Here is an 11682-nt window from a genome sequence, read left to right on the forward strand (position 1 = left end):
TCTATATGTTTTAGGAAAATTCTAGCTGGATTTTTGGCACAAAAATTCATCTCTACATGTCTAAGAAAATTCTAGCTGGATTTCCTCAATGTTTTCATTAACTGGTGGGGGGGGGGAGCTATTCCTTAAACCAAAAGGATTCACACTCTATTGAAAATTCTACTTGGATTTCCTTAAAAAAACTAATCCTTAAATGAAAGCTAAACAACAGCTTGAGCAAAAACCACTGTCTTTCAGATGAAACACATACACGTTCATACGCAATGCACATTACCAATCATTTTTACCAGTAGGAGACTAATTGAAAATCATTCTTACAACAGTCTTAACTGTTATCAGAAACAAACACACCAAAATAATCTACCTGTTAAAGCAAAACATACTTATGGAAACCTCTGTGCCAGCCATGGAGAAGAATAAGGCAATCCATCTATTCAGCAAAGTGGCAAAAGAAAATGTGATTTTGATATTTGGGTAAGAAGATTGGTTTTCCAACCACCTCTCACCACCTTGTTAACTATTAACTGTCTTGTTACCAAACTTCAATGAACTGACTAACTTTTGTTGAAGTTACTAATCCCCATTAAAGATGACATTTTGTACTCCAAATGGTACAATCAATAAAAGCTTCATAACATAGTCAAGTTCCATAATCACAGCAGCAATGGAGAATTATTGACTCAATGGCAGCCTAAAGAATCATGGGGTTGATTGTCAGGTGAATTCGTATTATCCCCATCCCTCATCTTCTTGATAATAGCTAATTACCCTGTTATCAAGTTTCAACTACTTAATCAGCTTCTGCTAAAGGTACATCCATATAAATGACAAAGGCTCGCAACCTCATTACATTGATACTGAGTTAACAAGCTGTTATTGCAGATGAAGGTTGTATGTTTAAGAAAATGCATTTGACTTTAAAAGAAACTACTACAGGGCTTTATCCATAATCAATTATGCTTTTTGGCTGAACTCACAACAATAGTCATTAAATCTTTTGTATTTCATTCATCACATGAAAATACAAAGCCAACAAACTTAACATATGGAAGTTATACTTTATTATACGATCCTCATAATAAAAACAACTGTTATGTGTTAATTTACTTGTAAAACAAAACATATTTAAATGACAATAGGTCAATTTGTATCCATGTCTTCAGGTTCATCATCCTCTGATTCTTCCAATTCATTGTCAATGTCTCCTTCATCTAGTGTCTGGTCTTCTGGCAGTGGACCAAGTTCAGCTAACAATTCCTCTAAGTGCTCAATTAGCTGGACATCATCAGTAGGATTAGCCTTGTGAACCTGCAAACAGTTACACATTAAATTCCATCCAAATACAAGCTGCTGCAAAGTAGATGTAGCATGCATTATATTTTTCTAATCTCATAAATTTTTCAGGGAGCTTACTGTGTCGAAGACAAACCATCTGATACAATAAGTGTAATAAATAACTTAAAATTAAAATCATGAAAGCAATATAATGTAAATCACATATGGGTATTTACATATGCTCAAATAAGGCTTCACCAAACTCAAAACTGAGTTACTTAACTGCATACTGCCCAAAGGTCTACAGAACAACTTGAGAGTGATTTTGCCAAATACATGTAGAGAACAATAAAACCAAAACATTTATCTGCATACCTCCATAGCTCTATGTAACAGGTATCGTGCATTATCTCGATGTTCCTCTCCTCGTAAATATGCACTCCATCCCATTAGGTACCAAGTATCAACCACCTGTATATTGAAGACCAACAGATAATTATTATCACAAGGATGTACTGAATACTTATGAACTTGCAATACTTATTCTTATCACTGCATTACTTCAGTATTTCAGCTGACAAAAACATACTAATGATGTTTACTTATCTGTTGCAATAATGTTTGTGTCAAGTTCTGGAGAGATTGTTGAAATATAAATCTTTGAGTTGATGCATTAGTCCACTTTCTCCATCATTACCTCTCATTCACAAATCATAGTACATATCATGTAAATTATTCCATAATTACCTGTACCTCTGGCATTTAATGTTTGGTGCTGCGATTCTTTTTAATTGTTATGTTATTATATTTTTTAGGTTATCTTCGCTTTGCCTTATTTCCTTTACTTTCATCTGGCTATCCATTTTTTAGATGATATACACTTATTAAATATTTACTATATACTATAGTATAATGGAAATGATGAACACATGAGCACCTGTTTTGCAAAAATAAATTTCTGACTCACATTGGGAACGAACCTGTCTCCTGAATGGTAGCCCAATGGGATACCAATTTTGGTATTGTCTTGACCTGCATTCAGGAGACAGAGGTTCATTCTCAATGTGAGTCAGAAACTTAATATGTACTGTATAGTATATTCAAGCAGTCCCAGGGTCACATCGGGAGTTCCTTTCTTATGCCATGATGTAACCCGAAAAAACATAGTAACCTGAGATATCGCCAAAAAACATAAGAAACCTTACTTTTAATCCTAAGGGTTTCTTGAAATTGATGTAGCCTGCATTTTGACTGAGCTTTTCATATAAAACCTTTAAAATTTTTACCATTCTGCCATTTTTGAGCCATCTTAAAGTCTTAAAGTTCTATTCTTCTGTCAGACGGGCTACATAAACCTGGAACGTGTTGTGACCCGGGAAACAATTTTTGATGAGTATATTTGAAGAGCGACGTAACCTCGGAACAGCGTAAACTGAGTCTGACATAACCAGGGGACTGCCTCTTATATATCTTTCACTGATTTATTCCTTCTTAACGTATATTATATACTATACTACTAAGAAATCACAAAATTAAGCACAAGATTTTGTTTATTAGCTGAAGCCATTGGGAATTTTCAAAATGAAACGACAGAGTGCCAAGTACTTTCATGTATTTAACATATCTTTGGGGCACAAGTAATACAAAGCACAAAATGAGTGAGAAGAAAGCTCTCCCAAAAGCAAAGTGAAGAAAAAATATTTTAAAAAATATGTATAATTAGGTCATTATAAACAGAAACAATGTTTGTCCAGATCACTTAATTACTCAACATGCCAACAGATCAAAAGAAGGAAAGAAATTGCCTTATGACCGCACTACATATAGAAAGGAAATATAGCTTACTAGTACCTGTAGACTGGTTTATAAAACAACTGAATTCACAATTATGAATACGTAGTAACAATATTAACTGTATAAAAAGACATCCTCAATAAAAGACATAACGACAAGTAATATCAAAATAATTGAATGAACAGTAATATCAACAGGAAATACAAAAAAAGGAAAATGACAAGTAATACATAACATTAACATTAAATTTTTAACATTTCCCTTTAATTCTGTGTACTACTTGTCATTTTCCTTTTCCTTTTTATGTATTTCCTGTTGATATTACTGTTCATTCGGTTATTTTAATATTAATTGTTGTTGCTTCTTTTATTAGTGGTGTCTTTTTTGTTACTACTCATAATTGCGAATTCAGTTGATTTATAAACTGGTTGACAAGTACTCAGCTTTTTTCATTTCTGTATGTAATGCAGTCATCAGGCAATTCCTCTCCTTCTTTTGACTTCTTGGGGTGTTGAGTAGTTTAGTAACCTGGAACGAACATTTTTCAAAAATTATTTCCTTCACTTTGCTTTTATGAGAGCTTTTTGCTCACTCGTTTTGTACTTTGTATTACTTTGTAACTCGAAGTTGTGTTAAATACACGAAAGTAACTGAAACACTGTCGTTTCCTTTTGAACTTTTCCAGTGCCTTCAGCTAATATATTATAATACGTATATGTTAACAGGGTATAGGCAATTATGGAAGGTGTTCTGGCCAGCAAATACATAAACAAGCAGACTCAATTACCTACTATGCAAAAAATGAAAGTACTTTCTCCATGAAATACCAAAGTGAGAATAGTGCACAGATAATTTAATGATTTACACATGAATCCAAACTTTTCAGGAGAACAATATTGCAATTCTTGTTCATATAATAGACATGCAGAGAATGACGAATTTTCACCACCAAAAGAGGTCAGTGATCAAGATATGTAAATAGGTCAAATACATATATTATTAAAAAAAAAGCCAATACAGAACAGTAAAATAGTTTGTGTGCAGGCCAATTTGTCAGCAAAAAGTTCCAATACACCTCTTCCTGTGAACATTAATTTTAGAGCGGCCATATCACTTAACTACAGGGTCAATTTGAAGCATTAATTCTTTGATACCAATGAAACTTCCAAGTCCTCTGGGTGATGGGTCAGGTATAACACTACTATCTTTATGAACACATAACAAGTTTTCATATTTCGTGAACTAAAAGCAAATATACAGTGGAACCTCAACATACGAAAGTTCCAACTTACAAAAAATTCAAGTTACGAAAGCAAATACGAAGATTTTTTTTGCCTCTGCATACAAAAATAATTAAGGTATGAAAGGGTGTTACTTTAAAGTCCCGAGATTCACCCGGACCACCGAGAACAATTTTAAAACTCGCGCGCCACCAACTGAGTAGACTCGCCACCATCCTCCCGCTCTCCCATTGGTTCCTCATGCTAGTCACCGCCATAAGATCCTGCTCTCCTATTGGTCACCATCATGCCTCTATGTAAAGGCGTTCCTTGACCATTTTTTGCAGCAGTGTTCTTGTAAACACTGGAATTCGTTCATTAACATATACGTATTTCGTTTGTTAATGTAAATTCATGTTAGTGATTTCGCTTTCGTTGTACTGTAAGTTACTTTACCGTGTTGTGTGTGAACTTAATTACTTATGTTATTAGCCATGGGTCCCAAGAATGTTGCTGAAGTTCACGGAAAGAAGAGGATACTTTCTATGGAGAACGAAGATGGAGATAATCAAGAAGTGTTAATGTGTTTCGTAAAATTTAGTGTTAATGTTTTCTCCCATTTTTTAATGTGTTTCGTAAAGTTAAGTGTTCATGTTTTCTGCCATTTGTCCTCCTCCTCTGTAGCCACTTTCGGAGATTGTCTCACTCAAAAGGTAAGGTTCCACATTTTACTACATACGTATGTACGTACAGTATTTCTTGTACCATGTACACTAATACACTTTATTTACAGGTATGTAGTACATATTAGTAGTATATATGTAGTTTAAGTTAGGTATTGAATGGTACAAATTGTTATATTTCATTGTTTATTGGTCAATTTAGCTTTATTATAAAATTTACTGGGGTGTTTTTGTAGGGCTTGGAACGAATTAGGCAATTTACATGTAAAATGTGGTTCAAGATACGAAAACATCAGGTTACGAAGGCCGCTTTGGAACGATTAATTACGTATCCTGAGGTACTACTGTACATTAAATCACCGAGCTATGAACGAAGGCAGGTAACATCATGCATTCTTGTAAATTAAGTCACCATAACAACCAAAATCATGCAAAACCCTTCCTGTTCAGGATTAGCAGGCATTAAAACTTTACAGTTTAATTGTGATAATTATACGCAAAAGGATTTGTATCTACTTAACTTCAAATTCTCTACTTACAGAGTCATCCTCTTCCGCGAGTCCCTCAAGAACATCTACAGCATGATCATGGTCTTCAACTTCAATGAGAATTTTAGCAGTGCTAAGTCTTGTTGGGTATGATAAGGAACATACTTCCACCGGATCAAAACTACCAGCAGCAGCTACACCCTCATCAACAGCCTTATACTTAGGCAACCATAGTTCTAGTGACTTTAGTATGTTCTCTTTGGCTTGTTCAGTTTCTTGCTTAATAAGAAGAAAACTGGCCTGAAATAGAAGTTATTATTTGTATTAATATATTAGCATTATTTTTACAGTACGTACTAGCTTAAAACCCCACCATTTCCCTCATTAAGATGTCAAAACTCTGTCCCTTTCTCTTTTTATCTTTCAATAAATCTGATAAAAAACTATTGCATTTTCCCTGTGGTAAAAAGTTTGTTATAAAAGTTTATCGAATACAAAAAGCCTTAAGAGCAATTTTCTTAAATTATTTGGTTTTGGTACAAACTCATCACTACAATTATCTTTATGTCTGCTCTTTTTCCAGACCAGCTCCACTAAAAGACTAATCAAAACTGGCCACTACCCCATCCAGGGTTCAAAATGCCCCTAGAGCAGAAAATAGTCATTCAAAGTAAATCTATAAGAGTATTTACACCTACAGGTTTTCCTCCTCAGAACAGCCACTTTACACTTCTGTTGTAAGAAACTGCCTTTTCTTTATATACCTAACTTTCCTTGCCCTTGCCTTATCTTTTGGTAATGGAATTTTTAAAAAAAATTTGTAATCAACACTACAAGAAGATAAAGTTTCCTTATGTTGGCTTTTGTGAGTGCCATATAGCTTCTGTTGACTGTAGTTTTTATCTGTGGTTGGAACAGCTCTTCCATTCATTTATTATTGCCTCTGATTCCTTTTAAAACATCCTTCTCAATTCACGATTACCTAATCCTGTGTCAAAGCTCCAGTGGAAAAAGAAGATTCCTACCACCTAGCTAAGTGGAAAGCATTCCCTTTGAGTCTACCACATGGGCAACACGTTTCAACTCCATTAATATTTTATTTTAATACATTAACTTTAGTCACATTTCATATATACTTAACTTAATTATCCTTTGTTACTACTGTACCAGTGGAGTTTATGTATAATTTCTCCAAATTCCTTAAACAATTTACGTAAATGTTTCTCTTTCGTGGAAACTGGAAGCACCTTGCTGGTTTACTAACTGACCAACAGGTACACTTATTTACCTTTGAATGGCCCCTTTTATCGTTGCTAGATACTTTGTATTTAAGTACAACTAGGTATTTGCTTGATGTTTTAATGAACTACACTTCATTTTATTAAATTTTTTGCCCTAAAGTCTTTTTGATACATAGAAATTAATTTATGGGAACTGATTATAGTGATGCACCAAGTACGACCCGTATCATGCAGTAGTTGCCATGATTTATCTTTAAAACTAAAATTATTACTATATTAACATTATTGATGTTTTCCATTATATTCTAGCATAGTTAATGTTTTGATTTCATAACTTGCTTAATTTTAGTAAATATAACTTTCACTTGATTAACTGACATTATTAATGTATAGCAACCCTTATATTTCCTGAACTTGCTGTATTATTGCAAAATTGATCCAAATCTCAGTGACTATATTTTAGTTAAGTTGTAATTAACTCTGCAATGAGTCCTATGACTGTTAGCATCATCAAGGCCTTTCCTTTGAAGTATCATTACTCTCAAGTACAACACTATATCAAGGACTATAAGGTTGTGTTCTCTGTTGTTACGTACCCCTTTTTATGAGTCACAGTAATTGATAGAGAACTTTCTGAAGGCCTTTGGTAACTTAAACACAAATTAAATTGTTCTCACAAGTGCAGAATGATAATATATGCATGGATAACTTGCATCGGTGAGGTTTTACTCTTCTTATCCTCTGGGTTGTAAAGTCTTCAAGTCATTAGTAGCCATGTGCATGGCTTAACTGTCAACACATATTCCTCTTGTAAGGGTGATGCCTATGCCTGTGAGGCTCACCTTACTTTTATAAGCCAGAGTTTCATGTCTTATCTGTGCACATGGTATAACTTGTCTTACAACTATTTCATCTTCAGTCTGTGAAAGGCACTTTGACTTTATTTACACACTTAGAGCTGTTATACTACTCCGTGCTTTGTGGAAACCAAAGTTAGTCGATTCCTCTTTTAATTATCCACACATATGAGTGATAACTGTCTATGCTTTGAATGGCATTGTGATTACTATCCTACAGTCACAACTAGCCTTCAAAAAGACTTCCAATGAATTTGCAACTTCTCTTCCTGATGATTTGCAGTTGATGCCTTGTTGTTTACTGAATTACCATTGACCCTTAAGTAACTTAGCTGAACAGGCATTCTATTTGCCTAAAGAAGTTGACACACAATATAGATAGGGCCACTTATTACCCTGGGAATTTAGTCCCTCGTTGGACAAGCGGATTTCGCACTCGGCTACCAATCCTGTGGTCCGAAGTTCGATCCTCAGCTTGGCCAATGTGGAACCAGAGGAATTTATTTCTGGGGATAGAAATTCATTTCTCGATATAATGTGGTTCGGATCCCACAATAAGCTGTAGGTCCCATTGCTAGGTAACCAATTGGTTTCTAGCCACATAAAAATATCTAATCCTTCCGGCCAGCCCTAGGAGAGCTGTTAATCAGCTCAGTGGTCTGGTAAGACTAAGATATACTTAACTTAAACCTGGGAATTTAATTTTATTATGCACTGGCTAAACAAGTGAATAATAAATAATACAAGGTGAGTTACCAATATCTCTATAATTGGTCACATTAATACCTGGTAAGGTGCAGATGAATTCTCAATGAATTAGGTGCTTACTTCAGCTGCACAGACCTCTCCTTATTTTGCCCATATACCCCAAACACCTACCCAGTACTAGCCAGTACACAAAAATTGGCATTAGGTTGATAAATCTGTAGGATGAAGACAGGCATGAATATGATCATCTTCCAGAGAAAGAAGGGCACAAGATGGAAGGGGTAGGAGAGTACACATTACTCATCCCTTTGTTAAGTTCCTCTACTAACCTCTCCAGAAGAGTAGTTGCCTGAACATGCAGCCTTGAAGACATGTGGCCATGTGTACTGACTAACAAAAAAGGAACTGATCTATATCTTCCTTGGAAGTCTTGCTGTATATTTTCTACAGAAAGGACTGTTCACTTGAAATCCCTAAGGATACCCAAGAAGAGAGGACTCAATGCCTTCTGCCTTTAAATGGTCCAAAGATGGTATGAACACTTAATAACTGAACATGGAGTTCCATGACAGAGGCTGATGCTTGAAAAGCAAAATTAATAAAATAAATGTTCTTGCAAAATGAGGAACCATAAAACACAAAAATAATAGGTTATTGACAGGTGAGTGGGCAGTGCCCCGTCACTCACCTGCTTGCCACAAATTAATACTACCTTGTTACCTACCAGGCTTCAATGACTTTCAAGCTCATGCCAGAAATACTTCAACATACTGTAAAAGGTGACAGTTTGTATTCTTGTGGGGACAACTGAATATTTGAGGGAAAATGTACATACAGTATTGATAATTCTCATATAAGATACGTCATCTTGTGAAAAGACAGTACATACCATACTTTGATAGGCTTCAGGATTACCAGGATCTACTTCTATAGCTTTACTAATATTAGTATGACACTGGTTCTCTGCATCATCCTCATCACAAAGGTCAGTCATGAATAGTTCTGCTACCGAGCAATAAGCAGAAGACATCTGATGAACAAGGGCAGACCTCATGGTTTGGTTTTCATCTTGACTAGAAGAGGAGGAAGGTGGTTCATTTTCTTGTTCTTCCTCAGTTTCTTCAATGCTTTCCTCTTCCTTTCTGGTTGTCACACTCTCCATCTCTGTTTCACCTTGCTCATCTGGCTTTCCTGTACTATTAATAGTATTCTCATTTGCTGTTGTGGGCTGAAGGTTACTAAGCTGCATCTGCATTAACTCAATACCCTTCAAATAGCACTGAAGGGATTCTTTGCCTTGTAACAATTGCGCCATGGACAAATACTTTGGATAGCCTTCCTCTGGTTGCAAGGTTATAGCTCTGCCCAGACAGTGCTTTGCTCCATCAAAATTGCCAACCTCAAGACACAAGCTTGCTGAGGTTTCAAGGGCAACTACATTATCAGGATCCCGCTTCAACGCTTCCTGGCAATACCTCTGGGCCTTTTCAAATTTATAATTATCTATTTGTTCCTGTGCATGGGTTAAAAGTTCAGATATTGACATTGAATCTAGGTTTGACGTTACAGTTTTCTTGCGAGCTTTGGCCATTTTCATCCTTTGCTTTCTTGAACTGTTCTTCCCCATCACCCTGGAATAAAAACACAAGGAAAATTAGGAACTTTGTAAATAATTTTTTTTTTTTAACTTCTAAAGTTTCAAGCATTTTATAATATTGTACATCAATCATTACATATTACTTACATAATATTATGAAACCACAGATTAACATTTGATTCTCAAATGGCTTCCCACAGGCTTTGCTTAAGTGACAAGTAAAAGGTAAAAATCTTTAAAAAGTTGAATTTTTCTTATATAAAACCATTACTTTATGTTACACATATCTGCATTGGCAGCCATTTCTAGCAATGTTCCAGAAGACTTTCCCTGTCGACCTATCAGGGATGCAACCAGGTCCCTAAGTGCTGCAGGTGGTAAAATCTGGTCATTCTCATTGGGATTAAGAGGAAGGCATGTTTTGTTTTTATAAAGTATTAAGTTTATATATGATAAAATCACTTGATATACTAATTTACATTTTCTAGATTTACAAACCTGAAGTCTTTCACATGAATGTACCTTCAGTGCAGGCTGATTTTGTCACTAAAGCTTGGTAACAAGGTACTATTAAGTAGTGGCAGGTGAGGGGGTATGGGTATCAGTCATTCACCTAACTGCAGAACTTCTCAAAGACGCGTTTTCCTTTCCTTTATCTTTCTTTGCTATGAAGCGATTATCATTACAAGGATAAGATACCTCCTCTTCCTGGAAGTGTCCAGAAGAAAATACTATCAAGCAAGCTAAGGATGGTGCTGAGAAATCTAGTCTTGGCTCCTCAAAAGAAACGTAAGCTTGATTGGAAAGACAAGGCTGCTAGGAAGGATTTTGCCAAGCAAGGTGACAGAGGGATGAAGCAATTCAGATGGTATCAAAAGGCTGGTATTACAAGGCACGAAGTGAGCAGAAAAGTATCCTTCAGTATCACAACCAACAGTCTCAGAAGGAAGAATACAGAGAAGCTCTCAAATCACAAGTCAGGAACTGATAGGGTCTGCGTCTTTACTACAATGAACTCAGGCATAAATGAGAATGAGAAAAACCACAATGCTCTGAATGCTAGACTTACCAAGAGAGCCTGTGCAGCTCACCATCACACTTCACCTATCCCAGGACTCTCATGAAGACTCATATACCATCTGAATAATACATAATAAGAGTCATTCCACTAAGGGCCAATTTCATGATTGTTTGAAGTCCCTCATAAACAAGGACAACTCTACTGAGGATGAGAAGTTCATTTCTACCCCACTCAAAACCCTGCATGCCCAGTGGGTCCCCCTTACCATAGGCTAGAGTTCTGAGGTACATTACAGGTTACTTACAGTTGACCACCAAAAAATAACATTAAACCTCTGAAGTAATGGCCAGCACCAATAGCCTAGGCTTAGCTAAGCTTACATTCACAGAATGATCCATTAGTGTATAGCTACCGCAGCCTGGTTTTCGCAAGTTGCCAACCAGAATAGGTTGCCATCTTTTTGGACAGGCCAGGGCACATCACCCTAAGTTAGGTTAGGGGTATTTCTACAGAAGCACTCCGCACGGACTGCAAGGAACGTATCTGCCGATACAACATCCACTAGGGATTGGGGCGTCCAATGTATTTCGCCGTGTTTAGTACTGGCCCCTGGGGGTTAATTACAGTCGTCCAAATAAATATTACTTAAAATTCTTGTTCAGGAGGTAAAACTGCATAGGAAAACTGCAACTGCCATAGTCTAGGCCGCCCTGGATAAGTAACCTAGATCTATCAGGTTAGGTAGTATATAACATGTGGTTAGGTTAGGACCTGCCATTAGGTAGATAGGAAAGGTTA

The 11682-nt window shown here is 36.0% G+C and overlaps 1 protein-coding gene across 3 annotated transcripts in view; it reads right to left on the reverse strand.

Annotated features, from left to right (window-relative positions):
• Window positions 1-1038: 1038 nt before the first annotated feature.
• The window catches only part of LOC135198151 (uncharacterized), a 49687-nt gene continuing 39043 nt past the window's right edge, over window positions 1039-11682 (reverse strand). For all 3 annotated transcript variants that reach the window (XM_064225641.1, XM_064225642.1, XM_064225640.1), the window contains exons 2-5: window positions 9156-9897; window positions 5512-5760; window positions 1651-1746; window positions 1039-1308 (exon numbers count right to left, since the gene is read on the reverse strand). In XM_064225641.1, the coding sequence (XP_064081711.1) occupies window positions 1141-1308; window positions 1651-1746; window positions 5512-5760; window positions 9156-9893 (1251 nt within the window). In that variant the 5' untranslated portion in view covers window positions 9894-9897 and the 3' untranslated portion in view covers window positions 1039-1140. The remainder of the gene's footprint in view (window positions 1309-1650; window positions 1747-5511; window positions 5761-9155; window positions 9898-11682) is intronic.

Source organism: Macrobrachium nipponense, chromosome 21 (genome assembly GCF_015104395.2).
Source record: "Macrobrachium nipponense isolate FS-2020 chromosome 21, ASM1510439v2, whole genome shotgun sequence".
NCBI classification, from domain to species: Eukaryota; Metazoa; Arthropoda; class Malacostraca; order Decapoda; family Palaemonidae; genus Macrobrachium; species Macrobrachium nipponense.